Here is a 23,640-nt window from a genome sequence, read left to right on the forward strand (position 1 = left end):
CACATCCCTGACTCCTGTCTTAGTTGGCCAAGTCTCTCATCTTAGAGGGGCAGCTGCAGACATCATGGGAAGCCTCCTCATGCAGACACAATGTGACTCACAGCAGGGAGAGGAAAAAAAGGTATTTGGATATCAGATCCCCCTTCCACCAAGTGAGGGAAGGCAGGTGTGCTAGTCCCAGCTCCCACCCCAGCTGCCTACACTCTTTGACTTGATAATGGCCCCAGCTGATTCCCTCTGTGCACTTCCAAGCCCATCTTTCCAGAGTGGGAGATGAGCAAGAATATCTGTGATCTTGGTGGTTCACAGTCAACCCTGCTAGAGTCTAACCAAGCAATGAACCGCATTGAGTTCAAACTTAACACAGGACCACTGGACCCTTGGCAGAGAGCCAAAGGAAACAGAAGATGTTGAATAATTCCCCTGCTGGGGCAGTGCCTAGCTGTGGAGCTGTAAGGCTGTAGGGCTGTAGACAAATACCTGCTCTGTGCCTCATGCCCCTTATCTGTAAACTGGAGATAATTAGAGGCCCTGCCTCGTGGATTGTTGTAAGGCTTAGATGAGACAGTACATTAAGACATGGTATCAATTGACCAATAAATGTTACTTACAGTAGGCACTCAATAAGAGATCAATGGTGTTGCCTCAAATACATCATTATACAGCTTGCATAAGATAATGACAGGTCACATACACACCAGTGAAGAACCTTCTTTTGTAACGAGGTGGGTTTTTAGTAAATATTTGTGGAACATAAATCGACTTAGAATATTGAACAACTGCAATAGCGAAGCCACTTCACATAATGCTACATAAAGAGGAATAATTAACAAATGCAAGATATTGCAGGGGAAAGAGGCCAGGATTTGCCCTCAGACCCCACCACTTACATATCAGCTGTGTGACCTTAGGCAGGTTAGTTCACCTCCCTGAGCTTCCAGTTCTTTACCTGTAAAATGGTAGTAATACCTGTCTCATCAGCTAGTTGTAAGGACTGAGTGAGATACTGTATCTAAATGCACTTTCGCCCAGTTCTGGACCCACAACAAACTCAATAAATGATGACTTTTATTAGCTATTTTGCAGACTAATGGAATTAAGAAGGAAAAACAAAAAAAGGGGGGGGTGGTTTTGGAAATGCACTTGCCTAAAGGCTAAAACACTGACTGCTTGGAAAGCACCATGTAGTTTCACTCCCTAAATTGAAAGAAAGAATGCCTCATTCAAGTGCCTGATTAGGAATTTGAATAATCTAGTTCTAACTAGAAAAGTCAAGAAAAACGGAAGGTATTAGTCATTGACTGATAGAATATCTGAGCTGGATAGAATCTTAGACCATACTGACCAGAAGTGACTTAGCCACTGTCACATAGCTAGCCCAGGCAAGACTAGAACATGATACAAAATCTTGCATGCCTAAGCCATCGATTAATAGCTGGGCTTGCTAGCCAGTTCTCCCCATGGTTCTCAGTTAAAGGTCATTTGACACCATATAGAGGTCACCCACTGTGTGGGCAAGTCCTGTCGTTTCAGTTAGAGCCTGTATAATAAGGCATGTTTGAAGAGGAAGTCCTTCTAAGACTTACTCATAAAGTCTCCCCTTCCCCGAGTCTGGCTCATGCCCTTTTTTATCTATATACACTCCAGGCAAAGTAAGAAATTGTTACAGTGAAATGCACTCATGTGATCATGCCAGCTCATGACCTCAGCCAGTCCACACCTTCATCTCATTTACAGATGGGAAAACTGAGGCTTGGTGAAGGTTGCCTCAGCAGAGGCCAAGCAAGGGGGAGCTGGGGCAAGAGCGATATCTTCTGATTCCTAGTCCAGGGCTCTTTTTCTTAGGCCCAACTACCTCCTGCACATGCTAAAACAAAAGACAAGACAAGGTAAGCTATGGTCGCTTATCACTTACACTTTGTTCTGACATACATGGTTACTATTTTTCCACAGACCCTGAGGAAGGGAACTAACAGTTATTGAACACCAACCATATACTATCGATGCCTTGCTTACATTAATTCTCATCACATACAGTAATAAAAGCTAGTACCTATTGAGTACTTACTATACGCCAGGCACAGTTCTAGGGGCTTTACATGTATTTGTACAAGGTACTCAGCCAAGGAGGTACTCTGTAGGCTGAATTCAGCCTCTGCTTACCAAGCTCTGAAATGGGACCACATCAGCCCCATGGTAAAGAGTGCCTTTTCATGTAACTCCTGTGCCCAAAAATATGCCCTTTCCAAATGTACACAAAGACAGGTATGGACATGTGGTGGGGGTCTTACAGTATCCCCATAAGGCTGGTCCTTTTACTATCAGCTTGCTGAGATGTCACAGCTAGTGTGTGGTAGAGGCAGAACTTGAACCCAGGATTTGGCCCTTAGCTCACATTTAGTCTTCCCAAGAAGCAGCTTGAGATAGGCTCTAATGCTACATACGCAAATACCACAAGGACAGAAATTCTGACTGCCTTGTTCCCTAACATAGCTCCAGTATCTAGAACAGTTTTGTCACACACAGGCACTCAGTAAATTTTGTGGACTGATTGACCCCTGTTTCACAGATTAGGAAACTGTGTGTCAAAGAAGTTAAATGACTTGCTTAAGGTCACACAGATAGAAAGTATAGATGGGATTTGAAAGCAAATCACTGACTCTAAAACCCTTATTCTTTCCAAATTAACATCCTGTCATTCATAAGCATTTATTGAGATTCTTACACACTAATTCTGTGCTCTGGAACATTAGGGCCAGAAAGATTTGTAAGATTTGGTTCCTACTCTCAAGAAACTGGGATTCCAGTTATCTGCAAAAAATCATATTCCTGAAATCAGATTCCCTAAATGAAAGCAAGTCCATATGGTATAAGCCCTTGGTACATTTTAAGCCAAGGGTACCTTTCCTACCTCCCAAACCTAAGATTATAAAAGCGGCCACCAGAGCCCTCACCCTGGTCTATTTCCTTCTACAACACTGGCCAGCACATTCATAGAACCTGGTTGCAGAGATAAGTCAAATCTCTGCAAACTTGGGATGGCCAATGCCCCATCCTAGCTTCTCTAGATTCCTTTGCAGCGATGTCCACAGGGTGTTTTTATATATGTCTTCATGCCCTCCTGCTTCATCTACTCTTCATGCCCCATCTAAGTGTTTTTGAAAAATGAAATACTTAAGTTAGAAAACCAGACTTAGCAAGTTGTACTTCCAAAAGCAGCAATCATTTCAGTAAATAAACATTTTCTGATGGGGAACATTAATTCAGGGTTTACCTCATTTTCCTTCCTGGTTTTGTTTTCTACAATATTTAGGAGGCAGGAGTTAGTTAGGAGGGTGGTTTTAAGGAAAAAAAAAAAAAAAAAACCTCTAAATTCATTAGTTGAATTCCACCAGACTGTGTGAACAATCTCATAATAATCCTACATCAATACGAGAGAAGTTGTAACTAGTTCACTTAGGGTAATTATAGGGCAGCTTTCTGCCAGGTTTTAAAGATGGACTTTGAAATCTTCCTTTTTTCATTTGCCTCCTGCTGTGTGTGGGGAGAGGCCCTGGCTCCTGGGATACCCGCCAGAGCTAAATGGGGGCCAACTGGAGAAACAGGCACCAAGATTGGGTTCCTGTTTTCCTGTGCTCAAACTTCTGGGAACACAGATATCCTAACAAATGGTCACCTGTGAAAAACTCAGGGCCTAGAATCTAAATTCTGTTGGAAAAGAACTGATAAAGTCCTGGCCCTAAGTAAGATTATGGCAAGGTTTATAGCACAAAACTTCTGATTTTGCACTAGAACAATGGTTCCCAAAGTGTGGTCCCCAGACCAGCAGGATTACCATCACCTGGGGGAACTGGCTAGAAGTGCAAATTCTTGGGCCCCACCCCAGACCTACTGCAGAAGAAACTCTTGGGGTAGGGCCCAGCAATTTATTGCAACAAGCCCTCCAAGTGATTCCAATGCACCCTAAAAATTTGAGAATCACTGTCAAGGGACGTGATGTTAAAGAGCCTTTCCAGGAGATAAGAGTTACTTTTAAAGAGGGATTTATTCAAACAAAGCATATCTACAAATATCCAAACAAGACCTTTGGAATTAGCTAGAACTAGGCTCTGCCACTTACCAGCCATGGGGCCTCAGATAAGTTATCTTACTGCGCTAAGCAGTGGTGTGCTGGTAAATGTTTAACAAGCAGCTCTGTGGGGGAAATGGGTTTGCTCATTTTCATGGCAGAAATACCCCATCATGGCTACTTTCAAACTATCAACATGATGTCGGCCAACTCGAAAAACTTGTGAAAATTTAACAATTGGCTTTCACAAGCCCATGGAAGCTGGCTCCAGCACACCACTGTCTCTAAGACTCAATTTCCTCATCTGTCAAATGGATGAATAATAGTGTTTACCTCATAGGGATTGTTGGAAGGTTGAAGTGAGAAAATGATAGTGGACTTTTATTGAGTATTTATATCTATCCACCAGGCACTTAGCATGCATTATTCACTGACTTCTCAAAACCATACAATAGGTACTGATATTCCTTCCATTTTATACATGAGGAAGTTGAACTGAAGTAACTAATCCAAAGTGACACCGTGGCAAGTGGGAGAATCTGAATTTATTCCAGAGCCCGTGAGGTGACAGAGACATTAGCCCAATGCTTAGCACGGGGCAACGCTCAGTAATTGGGAGCTATTATCATAAGATAAATAAACTTCTGAAACGTGCCCTACTTTGGAAGTAGGGATGAACAGTTTGTGTTGGATGAAACCTCTCAGCCCCAGAAGACACATTCATTTTCTTCTAGGAGAAAGGCCAGGGTACCTGATGGAAGGACCAGCTGTTGATTATTCATAGTAACAAATGACAAGAGTTGAAGCTAATTGACACCCATAGGTAACAAGGCAGTTGTAAGCTCCTCCCCTCCCCAAATCAATTGGGTGTATGTTTTTCCAGGCCTTATCTTTGTGTACACATACACATATGTATTTTGTATTGGATCAGGGTGTACATATTTTTTTTGCAACTTGCTTTTCTTTTTAACCTGAGACTAGATCATGAATCTTTCCCATGACAGTCCACACCAATCTATCTCATTCTCTCTAAAGCTGCTTAGCATTCCACAGTAGTTACTTGCTATCATTTATTTAATCCACGACAGAAGGACACTTAGGCTATTTCTAATTCTTCACTATTATAAATGATCCTGCACTCCACAATCTTTTACATAGGTCCTAGTATATGTCTATGGGAGAAATTCCTAAAACTAGGATTTTTAGGATTTGTAAGGCAAAGAAAACACGTAATGTAAATCTTGACCTATGTACCCAGTTACTCCTCACTGTGAAATTTTAATCTCCCAATATTCAAGGAAGGTGCCTTTTTGCCCATACTCTCACACCAACGTTAGGATTACGCTGATGATTTGATTTTTCAAACTTATTATAAATATTTCTAAATATAAAAATAGAGAAAATAATAATAATGAACGCTTATGTACCTATCACCCAGCCTCCACAATTATCAACATAAGGTCAATCTTATTGCATCTATATCCCATTCACTTCCTCCCCCTACTGGATGAAACTGAGGCAAAGCCCACACATCATACTCTTTCATTGGTAAATATGTCAGGAGCTGCCTCTAAAAGATGAAGATTCTATTTTTTAGCATAACCTCAACACCATTATCACATCTAAAAATTTCTTGATGTCATCACATATGCAGTCAGTGTCCAAATTTCCTCAATATATTTTCTTTTTTCTTTTTTTGAGACAGGGTCTCGCTTTGTCACCCACGCTGGAGTGCAGTGGCATGATCATGGCTCACCGCAACCTTGACTTCCTGAGCTCAGCTGATCCTCCCACCTCAGCCTCCCAATTAGCTAACACTACAAGCATATGCCACTACACCCAGCTAATTTTTTTGGCTATTTTTTGTAGAGACAGGGTCTCACCATGTTGCCCAGGCTGGTCTTGAATTCCTAGGTTTAAGTGATCCTCCCACCTCAGCCTCCCAAAGTGCTGGAATTGCAGGCATGAGCCACTGCACCCAGACAGTCTCATAATTTTTTGATGGTTTGTTTGAATCAGGATTCACCAAGATCCACACATTGCAGTTGGCTGATAAACTTCCTAAATCTCTTGAGCTCTAGGTTCCCCCCCACACACACTTCCTCTTCCTTTTTCCCGTGCAGTTTATTTATTAGAGAGATTGGGTCATTTGCCTTATAGTTTCCCACTTTCTGAATTTTTCCTATTGCATCCCTGTGTTGTCATTTAACATGTTCATCAGTCTCTGTGTTTCTTGTGATAGTTAGATCTTGAACTATGCTAACACAGTAGCCACTAGCCACATGCAGCTCTTCAAATTTAAATAATTAAAAGTAAATAGAATTTGAAATTCAGTTCCTCAGTCGCACTAGCACATGGCACATGTTCAATAACCACAGATGGGCAGTGGCTGCTGTATTTGACAGCATAGAATAGCACATTTCCACCATGGCAGATAGTTTTATTGAACAGCAGTGCTTCTGTTCAAGAACAAAGCTGAACACCCTGAATCTGCATTACTAGTCTATATTGCAGGCTTACATAATGTAAGGGAAGTAACTAATGTGTGGCAGACTCTACTTCTGCCTGTTTTAAGTGGCAGTGGCTGTGTTTACAGAAGATGATTAAGTATTTGCATGAGTGTCTCGGGTATGTATGACATTCTGTGGTGACAAAAGGTCAGCAGCTCCCCAGCATGCAAAGCAGCCCGACCCTTTCCTAGCCTCCTAGGAGGAAAATTGAGGGAATCCATGGTAATCCATAAGGCTCAGTCTTGCAATGATTATAGGACATGCTGGTTCCCGGATATTCATCAACATTCATCCTCTCATCAAGGTGCAGGTGCTTCTGGAGGCTTCTTCCTGACTATGTCTTTGTCTTGGCATGCATGTAATGAGCACATTTCATAGCACACCAAACAGGTTTCTCAGCTTGCTTCTGTGACACTTGGCAAAGCGGAGTATCCATGTCGAGAGAGAGGAGGCGAGTACCTGCACCCAGCCCACAGAGAAGCCTGGCTGACCATGCATTCTAGCAGGAGCCTCCCCTCGTTCTTGAAAACCTTAACCAATCTATGAAGAAACTGATATTTGGGGTTTCTGGTAGGACATATTTGGAAATTTTGAAATTAGGAGACTATCATTCATGGATTCATTCCTTCTCACAATACTTACTGGGCCAGACACTGCACTAGGCACTGAGATCAGTGGTGGGCTGGGTAGAAGTTTCTGTCCTCACAAAGTTTACAGTTGGTGAAGGAGGCAGATAAACAAGCAAGCCCCTTCAACACCACTGGTCAAATTCCACCACAAGAGCACGCGAGAGTATCATAAAAGCACATGGAAACCTGACCCTGACATGGACATTCAGGAATGCGATATTTAAGCTGAGACCTAAAAGATAAGTAGCGATTGGGCAGGAGAGGGAGAGGGTGGAGTGTAGAAAGAATATTCTTAAGATCTATTCCAGATCTTAAGAATTCTAGATCCACCAAATAGGCGTAATAATACCCCACAATGTCATGATTACAGCCCAGTGACATAGCAGATGCAAAAGAATACACTGTATCCTAAAATCCCAGTTGTAGAAAGGCAATGGTGCTAGCCAGAAGCAATCTTTCACTCTGGAGCAAGTGTGAATTAGAGAGCTATGTAGTGGTGTTTTGGAGCCAGCTTCTACCAGCTGTTAGCAGGTAATAGGGCACATCTCTTCCTAACTTCACATTCAGCAATGTCTGTTGGTAGCCAAAATAGGAGTATTTATACCAGGGAAATTGGCAAATGCTAAAATGCTACAAACCAGATCTTTTTTTTTTTTTTTTTTTTTTTTTGGAGAGCTGACTTAGCAGCATTTACTGAGTGAGGGCGAAAACCAGCATTTACTGAGTGAGGATGAAAGCAATGAGAAAAGTAGAACCCCCCAGGCAGTAGTTATTAAGGAATGTCCACCCATAACAAAAACAAGAAAGTCTTTGGCATGATTTTCAAAAGAGTGACCATATAACTCTGCCATTTGTAACAGGCCCACCCAAAGCCTCAGGGATGAAAAGAGGAAGACTCCTTCATGCCAATTCATTCCCAGACAAGCCAGATGAGTGTCAATGACACCCAGCTCATGGAAATGAGATTGGAGCCTCTCAGATCAACAGCTGCTGAGAGCTGCTTTCTTTGGCTCATGAGGCCAGCGATAAATTGGGTTTCAATGTTCTGAATAGGCAGAAAAAGATACCTCCTTGCTCTCTCGTTCCCTTTGCTGGAGCTTCCAGCTGGCACTTTTTGTCACTCATCATGGTTGCCTGCAGTGGCGATTATACACTCAGTGCAGAGGGCATGTGGGAAAGAAAAAATCTTCAACAAGCGAGATTCTCCAAGGCAAGTACCCACTGGAAAAACTGGGATGTAGATATAGCTCAAGGCATGTTTTAAATAATGGAGCCTTTTTAAAGGATGGCCTAGAAAAATACTATATTTATCTTTGGCTAGCATGCTTGGATACTCCCCAATCTTGGGGAAATAACTAGTTGGGTATGTTGGAGTTCTTTTGTTAAGAGTAGCGTTGACTAAGTACCAAAGTTTGGGTTGGGTTTAACTGGCATAGTGTGATTTAATATTCATTTATTGATTTACTCATCCATTTGTTTGTTTAACAAATAAATGAGTGCTTACTAGATGCTACTAGAATGTAAGTCCCATAAAGGCAAATACTGTGTATGTCTCATTTATTGTAGGCACTCAGTACTTTTTTGTTGAATGAATGAGTAGATGTAGGGAGTATAAAGATGAATAAGTCATAGAGCCTGCTGCTACAGAGCTCACAATCTGGTGTGCAGACAGACAAGTAAAACAGCAGTTGCAACGCAGGGTGATGAGTGTTATGATAGGGGAAGTATAGGGTGCAATGGCTCACAAAAGAGGAAGACCCAACCCAGCCTTTGGGGAAGGAGACAGGAAAGGCTTTCTGAAGATAAAGATATGAAAGACCCAGCGAACAATGACAAAGATATTGGCACCTATGTGGATATAACCTTATGGGAAAGAGAACTGTCACATATTCCACCATATCTCATATTCCTAAGGAAGATTTTTGGCTCTATCTCAGAGTGAAAAACGATTGCAAATAACTTCTGTAACTTACCCATCAGTGATCTTTTCCATTTCTTGGAGACTTTCAGGAGGTTTCCCTAAGTTCAGACTTTTTGTTGAAAGAAATGACCTTATGTCCAGTGGACAAAAGGTGTGTGAGACTTTAGCACCCCTCTGATGCACAGCCGCTCGCTCCTTCCATGAAGTTCAGCTCTATAGGCAGGCAGGGCACTTCTTCTCCAAGGTCATGTCTATTTCACTTGGTATAAATGAGAAGAATGCTCTGAATTTTGATTTGAAAGAGTCAAACTTCAGATTTGCAGAAGGTCTTGGTGATTAAAAATCCTGACTTCAGCTGGTCATGGTGGCTCATGCCTGTAATTCCAGCACTTTAGGAGGCAGAGGAGGAAGACGGCTTGAGCCCAGGAGTTGAAGACCAGCCTGGGCAACATAGCAAGAACTTGTCTCTCCAAAAAATTAAAAAATTAGCTGAGCATGGTGGCACAAGCCTATAGTCCCAGCTGTTTGGGAGGCTGAGGTGGGAGGATCACTTGAGCCCAGGAGGACCAGGCTTCAGTAAGCCATGTTCACACCACTCCATTCCAGCCTGGACAACAGAGCAAGACCCTGTCTCAAAAAAGAAAAAAGTCTTGGCTTCAGGGACAACTGAACTGAGAGGGAAGAAGTCCAACTTCCCAGGGCTTGTGGTCTCCAACAAGGGTCATTCTAGGCTTTTTCTTTTGGTATCACAAAATTAAACTGCAAATAAGTATAAATATGCACACACACAAACATGTAAATCTTAAAAGATGGAGATTAATTAAGAAGTAAACCACTTGAAATCAAGATGTAACTTTTTGACAATTGAGGACAAGCCCAGCCCCTTGAGATCTTCTCTTCAAGGTCATTTTCCCCAAGGGCCTGGGAGTATTTACAGTCACTTCATTCCTCACATGACAGCCTGTCAGGTTGTGGCACCTTTACCTCACCGGCAATTTTGAGGAGGACCACATACACAAAAGTGGAGGGAATAATCAACTCTGTAGAATAATGAAAAGCAGAGAATGTAATGAACTGCCTTCTACCCATGACTAAAGTTTCAACAGTTATTACCATTTTGCCAATTTGGTTTCATCTCACCTGTCACCTTTATTTCTGATGTATTTTAAAGATACTCCTGGAGCTTTCATAATTCACCTTTAAAAAGCTCTGGGTCTGGTACAGTGGCTCATGCCTATAATCCCAGTACTTTGGGAGGCTGAAGAGGGAGCCCAGGCATTTGAGACCAGCCTGAGCAATATAGCAAGACCCCATCTCTACAAAACAAAAATAAAAATTAGCTGGGCATGGTGGCATTTGCCTGTAGTCCTGGCTACTTTGGAGGCTGAGGCAGGAGGATCTCTTGAGCCCAGGAGTTTGAGGCTTCAGTGAGCCGTGATTGCACTGCTGCACTCCAGCCTGGGCAACAGAGCAAGACTTGTCTTAAATAAATAAATAAATAAATAAATAAATAAATAAATAAATAAATGTCTGTTATCTTTAGAGTTGGGAAGAATGGTAAAAATCATCTTCTTCACTTTGCAGTTAAGGAAATAGGCCCAGAGAGGTTCAGTGCCTCACTCAAGGACACAGCGTATAAGTTGTAAATCACATTCGGGGGCCACCTCCAGCCCCCAGTCCAGCTGGTTGCATTAGGAGAAACCTCCACGTCATTAGTCATTCCTCCTTCAGATCCAAAAAACTCTCAGAGGAGAAAGCTAGGTAGAGCAACCAGAGCTTTGCTTTTCCTCTAAGCCAGGGGAGAAGTAGTGGTGGGAGGGTTGTTTGACTCATTTTTTCTCACTCTGCATGGTGTATTTGGCTCAGTTTCTCAAACCATATGGAAAAAGACTCACCCACCACGTGCCACACCTATTGGAAAAGCTCATTCTGGAAAGGGGGATAATGAAAGAGGTCAGAATTGTCTCCCAGGCTGAATGAGATGGCGCTTTCCTTCATCCTTCAGGCTCCCACATACCCCTTGCCCTTCTCCACAGGTGCTCTGTGCCCTGGTGGAGGAGAGATGGTGATGGAAATCTTTTGCTTCCCTGGGGAGTTCAGTCCTATCCCATTGAACAGCTCTGGGCATTGGCATCTAGCCCATTTCGAAAACAATCCCAAGCTATTTATTGAGAACCAGCTTATGTTTGGAACCAGGGATATGGCTCTAGACATATCTTGGATTACCTCCTAGGACAGGGAAATGAGATCACCTCAAAGAAATCTCAGGGAAATGTTTGGAGGAGAAAATGAAAATACGCGAATGGCAGCCCCGAAAAGGCACTGCTGACTATAAGCAGCTCTTTCTCTGCCCATGTGGTGTAAACTCCTGCTTCCTTCCCTTTTCCCTGCTGCAGAACCCCTGGAACTGATGAAGGAGGGAACAAGAGATAAAGGCTGGCATATTCTGAGTGTTTGATGAATATTTGCTTGAAGGAGGAAGGAAGGGATGTCATGCCCACAGACTCAAAGTGGCAGGAGTTAGGTAAAGAAGGAAAAGGGAGCCTATGATGTCTTAGCATTCTACCAAAGACTGGAAGAAGAGAGGCCAAAGCAAAGACTGAGGGCAGAGAAAGAGAGAGACACTTGCTAATATAGTCCAGGAATGAGAAAACAGGAAAATAATTTTTCTTTTTTTTTAATTTTTTTCCATAAGTTGTTGGGGTACAGGTGGTGTTTGGTTACATGAGTAAGTTCTTTAGGGGTGATTTGTGAGATTTTGGTGCACCCATCACCCGAGCAATATATACTGCACCTTATTTGAGGTCTTTTATCCCTCGCACCCTTCCCCCGAAGCCCCCAAAGTCTATTGTATCATTGTTATGCCTTTGCATCCTCATAGCTTAGCTCTCACATATCAGTGAGAACATACAATGGAGAAAACACTAAAATAAATAAAGAGAGAAACACGTAACAAAAGTCACACAACATAATAGAATTTCAGATATAAATAAGCAGCTAATAAAGAGAACCTTCTCTATGTTGGGTTCCTTTCCATCCCTCAAGTCTCTGACCTCCCATGAGGTCATAACATAGTTCTTTTCCTTCATAACATTTACTCCAGCTTGCAATTATATATTTATTTGTGTGTTTATAAGTCTGATCTTTGTTTCCCCAACTAGACTGTAAGCTCCATGAAGGGTCTTCACCATACCTGGCATGGTTGGCACTCAGAAAATATTTGTTGAAGCAAAAAAGGAATGAATGATGAGTAGAGCTGGGAAGTCAGACCAGAAGCCATAACAGCAGGCCTATTACCCCCCTCTCCTAAGCATCCTTATTTATTGAGCACTTATTATTTCCCAGGCATTCCACTAAGTACTCTACATTGTTTATCACATTAATCGTCTCCAAAACCATGAGGAAGTGTGCTCAGGGGTCCCAAGATCACCTTCACTTTCAGTTATTCACCAGAAGCACTCACACAACTCAGCAAAGCCATTATACTCATAGTTATAGTTTATTCCAGTGAAAGAATATAAGTTAAAGTCAGCAATGGAAAAAGGCACATTAGGGCAGAGTCCAGGAGCTTCCATAACGCTTCCAGTTGTCCTCTCCCAGTGGAATCATGCAGAGAGCATTTCTTTTTACCAGAGACTTGCTGTCCAGGATTTTACTGGAGATTTCACTGTTTGATGACATTTACCACCTCAGACCACCCATGTGGCTGCCCTCAGTCTCCAGCCCCTCCAGAGGCCGAGCTTCTACTGTTTGGCCCAAAGCCCCCACCATAAATCACATTGTTAGCTTAGACTATCTCATGTGACCCAAGGCCTCCAGGTAGACAAAGTCTCTCTGATCAGCCAAAATATTCTGAGGACTTAGAGGTTATCTCCCAGGCAAGAGCCAAAACTTTTGTCAGAATATGCAGGGTTTGGATAACCCAGACTCGCTGAGTTTGCTGCACAGGGAAATAATAGTATTAGCCCCAATTTGTGGATGATCCAAACTAAGGATCAGGGATGCTAAATGATTTGGCCAAAGTTACAAAAGCCAGAATGCAAATCAACATCCCACTTGATTCTAACATATGTGTTCTTAACTATTGCATCCTAGTACCTCTCCTGAAGTAAAATTTTCTATGAAAAAAAAACAAAAACAAAAAACTCACACAGAGTGTCTTGTAAAACTGGTCTCAAATCTGAATGTCGGATTTAGGGATTTCCACTTGGTAAGATCACCGTGAGCTTTCTGCTGATCTCAAGCACCCAGCAGTGAATCATCTGGGATTTGCCAAGGCCAGGTGGATCTGATCCTCCTGTTGGGCGAGCACTGGGGTTTGCGTAGTGTCTCCCTCCTCACCAGAGAAGAGAAAACGTACACAAGGGCTAACCAGCCCTTTCTAATATTTACTCTTATTTCCCCCCAACAAATCTGCTCCAAAAAGATTATCACTATGAGCGAGGGAGGCATGGTGGCTTCGTTGGTTAAGCAGCAACTACAAAGTTAGGGTACAGTACAATTTTTGACCCCTTACCTTATCAGTAGAGTGAACTCCCAGGGAAAGTTACATTTCCCTTGCCCAGCATTCCCAAGACACATGGGCTCTTCCTGCAAAGTGCCCCAGATGCGATTATGCAAATCAAGTTCACAAAATAAAACTTCTGAAAAGCGAGTCAGCAAAGAAACCTGTGTGATTTTGCTGATTCAGTGATGCCTAACTTTATTTGAGTATGGAAACTTCGTGTATGTGTGTATGACATCAAATCATTAACATTGGGGGAAGTTTAGAAAATATGATGAAAACAATCCTTCTTTTCCCTAGCTCATCCAATAGATCTGCACTTGAGTAATTCTTATCAGCCATTTGTATTAACCTTGCATGCATTCTATGTATCTGAGAACAGTAATTCCTGAATGTTTTCAGAGTAATTCACTCATTCATTCAGCAAGAGTTTCTTAAACACCTATTTGTGTACAGTATTCAAAGATAGAAAGGCAGAGATGCTTCAGACACAAATCCTGAATTCTCCAGCAGCAGAGAACTTAGCCTGGGAAATGATACATAACTTGAATCAAAGGCCAGGATGGTTTTGGTTTGGGGCTGCATTCTCCAGTGATGGGCAATCTCATGACCAGCTCAGGGAAGTAAACCATTGATAAGCCATTAGCTCAGCATATTGATCTTGGTCCCACCTGATGCGAAGAGAAGAGCGAACCAGGCCAACCTTTCTAAATTGGTGGGAAGCATTGCCAGGGTGTGTCAAAGAGCTCGTTACACAGTAACAGGTTGAGTTCTCATCTCAGCTCTGCTTTTTCCCTTGTATGTGTCACTGTGGTTGATTCTACTCCACTTATGTTCCTTTTCTCTTACCCTGTTATCAGCCTTTACCTCCCTTTATTTTTAAAATTGGAAATAAACTCAGGGCTCACTGGCAGCTGAACGTCCTGCTGTTTCTGAATTTTGCTATTTGGATATTACATTTTTATGAAGTTTGTTGTTTCTGGGCTTCAAATATGTACTGGTTAGGACTGGTCCAGTTTCAAGTGTCAAAAAATAACTCCAAGTAGTTTAAGTAATCAACAGTAAATTAGGGATATAGAGAACTTTAGATCTCATCTAACTGAATAACCAGGCACCATTTAATCTAGGAGTTCAGATTTTATTGTCAGGGCTCTAGCTATCTAGTTACCTGTCTAGCTTGCTATATCTAGTTCTGCTGCCTTCTACAGCTTCTTTCAGGAAAGTGCATCTACTGGTTGGGAAATATCACCAATATTATAGCCAACATTGAACTACACTATATTGCACTGGTGGTCCAAAGTCCACAACCTGAAGGCTCACAATTCAAAAGCAATAAGGATTATTTCTCAGTATCTGTATATCAAATCTCAGAGAAAATACTAATTATCCCTGATTGAGGCACATGCCTCATCACTGTGCTGAGGATTTGGCATATTCTAACTGGCTAGCCTGGCCCATGTACCCTTGTGTGTATGATGTGGCCAGGGTGAATAACCTGCCCATCAGAAGGTAAGGAGAGAACAGGTGGTTCCTCACAGAAGGGGATGCTTGGCAAAGCAACAACGTAATTTTATTACTAAAGTGCCTGCAAGCTCTTGTCTCTGAAGCCTATGCATTATCTTTCTATCAAAATCATTCCTCTTGTGGCTTCCAGACCCTACTGAGGAGACAAATGAATAGGCGAATTACAAGAGCGTAGAGTCTTGAGCTTTTCTAATACCAGGAAAGGAAAGCGTTTTAGGTATACACAATGAAAAAGAGTTTGGTGATGACCTGACTGTGAGATCTCCACACAAACTTTATTCCCGTGCCTTCTCGCCCCTGCATCTCTAGAGACAGAAAACAATGATGGGTGAGAAAAGCTATTGCCAACAATACAACAGGTGAGAGCTGATGTGGAACTTGGAATCTTTTTCCCTTGAGAGAGCAGTGGGGGACTGCATAGAATCAACCAGCTGAGTCTATTCAGATGCTTAACTTTTATGTGAGAGCTCTAGAGTTCAATAATTCATGCTATTACAGCCAGCAGCAAGCAAATTGCATTCACATTTGATTCAGATTTTGATTACAAAACAGAGCTCCAAATGAGTTTTATGATGGAAAAACGTGCTAGGTGACTTCAGCTAGATGGCAGACAATGAGAATGGTAAAAGCACCCAGGCTTTCAGGTCAAACGAGCCTCAGCCAATCTTGGATCTGCCATACACTGGCTGTGTGACCTTGTTTGGTGACATTTCTCATATCAGAACTTCTGTTTCCTCATCATAAAATAGGATAATACTATATACTTCATAGGGTTTTGAGAGCATATGAATGAGATAACACATGGAAAGTGCATAGTGCAATAATGTAAGAAAAATGTCTGTGGCCTGGCAGAACCCCAATAAATGTTAATTTCCTTTCCTCTTCAGAGTCATTCACTCTCTCCCTCTCTCTTTCTCTCGCTCCACCCCTTCCTGCTTCCCTCTGCCCTGCTTTGCACTATGGAAGCCAATGTTTTCTGTGAGTATGAACATAGAAATGAGACTACCAGAGGAGGGATTATCCAAAACGGAGAGAAAGAAGAAAGAGGGTCTTCTTGTTAAAAATAGAATCTATATATAATTCATTTCCACAATATTTATTTATGTTGAAGGGAGATGGAGAAAAGATGAAAATAGGCAATTAGTACTATTTTAGGGTTTCAAGGTTTAGGCATCTTCAAAGCAATTTGAGCATTTTGTGCAATTTTAGTTTAATATACTCTCTCAGTAAGTCATTAAAATATGTAAGCTACTTGCACTGCAAATATCTTTCAGAAAAAAAGGAAAGAAAGAAAGAAAGCTAGCAATTTACAAAGCCTATAGCCTATGTCAAAACTCCATTCACTGCCCCCATTTGAGTTAGAATAAGATATAGCTTAGACCTACAGTAGCATCAAACTTGGTGAGGGAGCTTAATAAAAATGCTGCTACTTGAATCCTACTCCAAGAGATTCTGATCAAATCAGTCAGGGGTGGAATCAAGGCATTCGCATTTTTAACACCTCCCAGATTCTCATACGGGAAAACCACAGATTATATTTTAAGAAATAGTCCTGGTGCAATGCCTCACGCCTACAATCCTAGCACTTTGGGAGGCTGAGGCGGGTGGATCACTTGAGCTCAGGAGTTTGAGACCAGCCTGAACAACATGGTGAAACCCCATCTCTGCAAAAATTACACAAAAAAAAATTAGCCAGGCATGGTGGTGCACACCTGTAGTTACAACTACTTGGGGGGCTGAGGCAGGAAGATCACTTAACCTGGGAGGTTGAGGATAGAGAGGCCAAGACCATGACACTGCACTCCAGCTTGGGTGACAAAGTGAGACCCTGTCTCAAAAAAAGAAAAAGAATTGCAGGCTTGAGCTTGGGGATACTGAGTTCAAATCCTAAATTCATTATTTTCTAGCTTTGTGAACTTGGGCAACTTTTAAATTTTTTGTATTAGTCTGTTTTCACACTGCTGATAAAGACATACCCAAGACTGGGCAATTTACAAAAGAAAAAGGTTTAATTGGATTTACAGTTCCACATGGCTGAGGAAGCCTCACAATCATGGCAGAAGGCAAGGAGGAGCAAGTCACATCTTACATGGATGACGGCAGGCAGAGAGAGCTTGTGCAGGGGAACTCCTCTTTTTAAAACCATAGGATCTCATGAGACTTATTCACTATCATAAGAACAGCACAGGGAAGACTTGCCCCCATGATTCAGTTACCTCCCACTGGGTCCCTCCCACAACATGTGGGAATTCAAGATGAGATCTGGGCAGGGACAGAGCCAAATCATATCATTCTACCCCTGGCCCCTCCCAAATCTCACGGCCTCACATTTCAAAACCAATCATGCCTTCACAACAGTCCCCCAAAGTCTTAACTCATTTCAGCATTAACTCAAAAGTCCACAGTCCAAAGTCTTATCTGAGACAAGGCAAGTCCCTTTCACCCATGAGCCTGTAAAATCAAAAGCAGGTTAGTAACTTCCTAGATACAGTGGGGGTACAGGCAACAGGCATTGGGTGAATACAGTCATTTCTAATGGGAGAAATAGGCCAGAACAAAGGAGCTACAGGCCCCAGGCAAGTCCAAAATCAAGTGGGGTAGTCAAATCTTAAAGCTTCCAAAATTATCTCCTTTGACTCCATGTCTCACATCCAGATCACACTAATGCAAGAGGCAGGTTCCCATGGTCTTGGGCAGCTTGGGTACAGCCTTCCTCCCAGCTGCTTTTTACAGGCTGGTGTTGAGTGTCTGCAGCTTTTCCAGGCACACGGTGAAAGCTGTCAGTGGATCTACCATTCTGTGGTCTGGAGGATGGTGGCCGTCTTCTCACAGCTCCACTAGGCAGTGCCCCAGTAGGGACTCTGTGTGGGAGCTCCAACCCCACATTTTCCTTCTGCACTGCCCTAGCAGAGGTTCTCCATGACAGCCCCGCCACTGCAGCAAAATTCTGCCTGGACATCCAGGCGTTTCCATACATCTTCTGAATTCTAGGCAGAGGTTCCCAAACCTCAGTTCTTGACTTCTGTGTACTTGCAGGCTCAACACCAAGTGGAAGCTGCCAAGGCTTGAGGCTTGCACCCTCTGAAGTCACGGCCCAAGCTCTATATTGACCCCTTTCAGCCACAGCCGGAGCAGCTGGGACACAGGGCACCAAGTCCTTAGGCTGAACACAGCATGAGGACCCTGGGCCCAGCCCATGAAACCACTTTTTCCTCCTAGGCCTCCAGGCCTGTGATGGGAGGGGCTTCCATGAAGACCTCTGACATGCCCTGGAGACATTTTCCCTGTCGTCTTGGGGATTAACACTCAGCTTATTACTTATGCAAATATCTGCAGCCTGCAGCAGGCTTCAATTTCTCCTCAGAAAATGGGATTATCTTTTCTATCACATTGTCAGACTGCAAATTTTCCAAACTTTTATGCTCAGTTTCCCTTATAAAACTGAATGCCTTTAACAGCACCCAAATCACCTCTTGAATGCTTTGCTGCTTAGAAATTTTTTCCACCAGATACCCTACATCAATTCTCTCAAGTTCAAAGTTCCACAAAGCTCTAGGGCAGGTGCAAAATGCTGCCAGTCTCTTTGCTAAAACATAACAAGAGTCACCTTTGCTCCAGTTCCCAACAAGTTTCTCATCTCCATCTGAGACCACCTCAGCCTGGACCTTATTGTTCATATCACTGTCAGCATTCTTGTCAAAGTCATTCAACAAGTCTCTAGGAAGTTCCAAACTTTCCCACATTTTGCTTTCTTCTTTTGAGCCCTCCAAATTTTTCCAGCCTCTGCCTGTCACCCAGTTCCAAAGTTGCTTCCATATTTTCAGGTATCTTTTCAGCAACACCCCACTCTACTTGTACCGATTTACTGTATTAGTCCATTTTCGTGTTACTGATAAAGACATGCCTGAGACTAGGAAGAAAAGGAGGTTTAATTGGACTTACAGTTCCACATGGATGGGGAGGCCTCAGAATCATGGCAGGAGGTGAAAGGCAATTCTTACATGGTGGCAGTCAGAGAAAATGAGGAAGAAACAAAAGTGGAAACCCTTGATACACCCATCAGATCCCATGAGACTTTTATTCACAATCATGAGAACAGCACAGGAAAGTCTTGCCCCCATGATTCATTTACCTCCCACCAGGTCCCTCCCAAACATGTGGGAATTCAAGATGAGATTTGGGTGGGGACACAGCCAAACCATATCATTCTCTGATCCCCAGTTTTTTAATCTAAAAATTGACATTTGAAATAATACACACCTCAAAGGTTGTTGTGAGAATTCGAGAGTGCTTAGCAAAGAGAATTAGAGCACTTAGCAAAGAACCTGGCACAAGAAAGAAGCACTCAGTAAAGCTTAGCTATTGATATTATCATTATGCAAATCCAAAGGGGCTTAGATCTTTTCTTCTTTATCTTTTCATCCTTCCTTTCTTTCCTTTTTTCTGTTTTTCATAAATAATTTTTTTAAAAGCCTCACAGTTCATTCAGCAAGGTGGAAGTTTATTTAGCTCTCAGACAAAAGTCTGGATATGAAGTAATCCAGGATGGGTGCGGCAGCTCTGAAACCCAGGCTCCTTCCCTCCTATTAGGTGTGGCCCTCATCCTCAGTATTCAAGATGGCAGCTAGAGCTCTAGGGATCATGTCTGCATTCCACATAGCAAGATGGAGGAGAGGAAAAGAAAACTCAGGAAGGACACTTCCTAAAGGTTGCTTACTCCCACACTGGCCTGGACTTAATCACCAGAAAGGCTAAAACTGTGACCAGTATTCCAGGTAGTCATGTACCCAGAAAAATGTGATATTACAATGGAAAATTGAGAGGAAGAAATATGGAGGAGCAATTATTGTTCCCTGATGTACCCAACCCTAGGAGTGTAACAGATTTGGGTCATTCCCTAGAAACCCATTCTCATCCAGCTTTTACCTGCTTATTTCTCAGGTAGGAAACACCTTCCCCAAAAAAGGTAGTTGCATAGTTTGCTTATCCTACTCAGCTTGGCTCACTTTCTTTCTAAATTCCTCTCATACCTTTTACCTCTCATCCACCAACTTCATTCATTTTCTAACTGTCCAATTTTAATAAGCAATACAATTATTTTATTATAGAAAAGTTAGAGAACACAGCTAAGCACTTAGGAAAAAAAGTGTTTTTTCAATATTCAAAAATCTCACCACTTAGAGATAACCACTTCTAAAATATTGACATATAGTCATCTAGCATTTTCCCTAGGTAAAAATATACATGTGTATTTATAATGAAAATCTAGCCTACATAATTATTCTTAACTTCTTCTGTTACACTTAATGGTATATTATCAGTAACACTCAATGTTATTAATTACAGAAAAACATCAATTTTAATGACTGCAAAGTTTTTCATTGTATAGGTATGGTATATAATAATTTATTCAACCAATTCCCTGTTTATTCCACAGCCTTATGTTAACCCCCCTAGTACATACATCTTTACTCATTTGTCCACCAGTTTCCTGGGGATGAGCTGTGTTCCTGTGGTTTTCTCACCTCTGGGGTCTCCTTACTGTATCTGGGGACCAACAGAAAAGGACACCTCCACCATTCCATCAGCAAAGTAATGTTAGGTCTTATCTCTACCACTAAGCTGCTGGGAATTCTTTCTTCAAATGAACATTGCGGATTCAGGAGATCCATGAAGACCTAAACTAATGCCTCTCTATACCCCATTGCATGAATAGCAAGATTATGAATAGCCAGACTGCTACAATGAGAGGTGATTACATAATCCCACTGCTTGGAAAAGCACAAAATAAAATACGACCTTAGGTGACTGAAGCACTTCCTCACCTTAGCCTGTTAGAACTTGCAGTTTACCCAGCAGACTTCGAGCAAGACTGGAGTGAGGCCATTTCTGTGTGAAAAAAACAATTTCAATTAGTAAAAATGCATTTGACTGAAACAATTATTTAGACAACTGATTTGACAAATGATTATGCTTGAGCTAATTTTTTTTAAAAAACTGACGATTGATCTCTAATTGTTTGTCTCAGTTGAGCTTCCTAATGATCCAAATGCTCATTTTATAAATGAATACAGTTTAAGAAAGATTAAGTAACTTGGCCATGATTACACAAATGGAAAGAAGTAGAGCCAGAATTCAAAATCAGTATTCAGACCCAGAAAGAGTCACTGACTCCCCTCTCATAGATGTAGAGTCAAGTTCACAGCCCTGTTCCCTGCGTAGTGATTAAGAAAAGGGGTTCTAGCATCAGGTAGTCTGAGTTCATGTCCCATATCTGCCATTTCCCAGCTGTGTCATCTTATGCAAGTTAATAAACCACTCTGTGTCTCTGTCACCCTACGTTATAAATGGGGATAAGGCGTGTCTATCTCCAAGGGCTGCCAAATTAAATGAGATGATCCACATACACACTTAGCACATAGGAAGTGCTCAGTAATTAGTTATTAATATTATGCAGGTGTCGTCTGAAAACCTTGGCTGAAAGGGCCATAGACATGGCGGTCATCAGGGTTCAGGTGTCCATGTGAAGGTTCGTTACACAGGTAAACTCGTATCACGGGCATTTGTTGTGCAGGTTATTGCATCACCCAGCAATGAATGAGACTTCCTGTTGCTCCTTGTTCTCCCCAGCATTTACCATTGTCAGTGTTTCAGATTTTCACCCTGCTAGTAGATGGGAAAACTGACAACCATGCCTGCAAGTCTGATATATGCATCTGTAAGTGTACATGCAGCCAAAGAAGAGGAATCCAAAAAGCAGCTAGTGAAACCAGAGCAGGTCGCCGTATATACTGCACCACCGCTCCAGTCTAAACACGTTGAAGAGCAGCCTGGTCATTTACAAATGGGCTTTGCTTCCATCTACACTGCAACTGGTCATTATACTGGCTGGTGCAAGGTGTTTATGTCTTTGTGAAAAATGGGATAATGGATACAGTACAATTTGAAAAAGATGCTTATGTCTACCTGAAGAATCCTCCTTGAGATTTTCTTCCGAAAATGGGAGTTATCACGGTTTCAGAATTGGCGGGCTTGGTTTCAGCGAGAAAAGGCTCTAAGTTTAAGAAAATTACTTATCCTCTGGGACTGGCCACTTTATGAGCAACTGTTTGCTACCCAGTTCAGCAGTAATAATTGCTAAGGTAACAGGGAAAAAGGTATATGCTACAAGCCAGTAAATTTTTGAAGCAGTTAAATCATTGTGGACAAAAAGCAGCAAAAAAAGAGTCACTCCCTAAACCTAAAGAAAAAAAATTAAGCTAGGATCCCCCAACAAAATAGAAATACCTGCAAAAACAACTCACATCTTGAAACACTCAGTGCCCTTGCCAACAGAACTCAACTCTGAAGCAAACACCAAATCAGAATCCACCTCAGGTGCTACACAGTTTATGCCTGACCCCAAGTTCATGGATCACAGGTGGTCCCACCCGAACATGTAGATAAGTACAGCACTGGAAGCTGAAGTAGACTGCATAGAGAGACTACATAGAAAACTACAAGATGTGTGAAGTTGCAAATAATGATGAAAAAAATCATGTAATGGGTAACTGATACATAGAGTATTACTTAAACCAAGTTTTTCCCTTACCTCTCCAAATGTGCAATGTGATAAATTACGTAAGTGGTTAACACACAAACTGTGAATGCAATGCAAACAATATTAAATGACTGATGAGGAGACTTAGGTAGAAGTATTAGCTTGCATTTGATGACCTTTAGGGGCATTTATTTAAAAAAAAAAAAAAAAAGACATGAACTCCAGTGAGACTAAAATCTGAAAATGCATACATGTATGTATAAAGACATACATATTTATACATATAAATATATATTTCTGCTCTAGCTTTCCCAAATTAATGTCAGTTAAATTAGAATGGTGTGTGGAAAGATGTGTTTCCCTCTGTTTTTTTTTTCCATTTCCTAGAGCTGAAATAAAATATCCATGTTTTATGGGAAAAAAAATATTATGCAGGTATGCCCCAGAGATAGTGTAGGTTCAGTTTCGGACCACCACAATAAAGCCAGTACCACAATAAAGCAGGTCAAACACATTTTTTTTATTTCCGAGTGCATATAAAAGTCATATTTGGCTGGGCATGGTGGCTCACACCTGTAATACCAGCACTTTGGGAGGCCAAGGCAGGTGGATTATGAGATCAGGAGATAGAGACCATCCTGGCCAACATAGTGAAACCCCATCTCCACCAAAAATACAAAAATTAGCCGGGTGTGGTGGTGGGCGCCTGTAATCCCAGCTACTTGGGAGGCTGAGGCAGGAGAATTGCTTGAACCCAGGAGGTGGAAGTTGCAGTGAGCTGAGATCACACCACTGGACTCCAGCCTGGGCGACAGAGCAAGACTCTGTCTCAGAAAGAAAAAAAAAAAAGTTGTGTTTACACTATGCTGTAGTCTATTAAGTGTGCAATATATCTAACTTAATTTAAAATACTTTATTACTAAAAAAAAACTTAATGGTGATC

General features: G+C 41.9%; 3 protein-coding genes across 8 annotated transcripts in view; 2 read left to right on the plus strand and 1 right to left on the minus strand.

The window, feature by feature from the left end:
- The window catches only part of GRXCR2 (glutaredoxin and cysteine rich domain containing 2), a 185,255-nt gene that overhangs the window by 116,209 nt on the left and 45,406 nt on the right, over positions 1-23,640 (minus strand). The window contains exons 2-3 of one of the 2 annotated variants that reach the window (XR_009213841.1): positions 20,983-21,046; positions 13,646-13,772 (exon numbers count right to left, since the gene is read on the minus strand). The gene's annotated coding sequence lies outside the window, so the exon portion shown is untranslated. Of the gene's footprint in view, positions 1-13,645; positions 13,773-20,982; positions 21,047-23,640 lie in introns of those variants that run through there. The other variant, XR_009213840.1, reaches the window with a different exon arrangement.
- The window catches only part of SH3RF2 (SH3 domain containing ring finger 2), a 128,933-nt gene that overhangs the window by 38,278 nt on the left and 67,015 nt on the right, over positions 1-23,640 (plus strand). The window lies entirely within an intron of this gene.
- Positions 21,652-22,599, plus strand: LOC116471664 (MICOS complex subunit MIC27). The gene is given in 4 exon segments (XM_032158241.2): positions 21,652-21,666; positions 21,831-22,050; positions 22,053-22,280; positions 22,283-22,599. Coding segments are annotated over 4 exon segments (780 nt in total).

Source organism: Hylobates moloch, unplaced genomic scaffold, assembly GCF_009828535.3.
Source record: "Hylobates moloch isolate HMO894 unplaced genomic scaffold, HMol_V3 SCAFFOLD_6, whole genome shotgun sequence".
NCBI lineage: Eukaryota > Metazoa > Chordata > Mammalia > Primates > Hylobatidae > Hylobates > Hylobates moloch.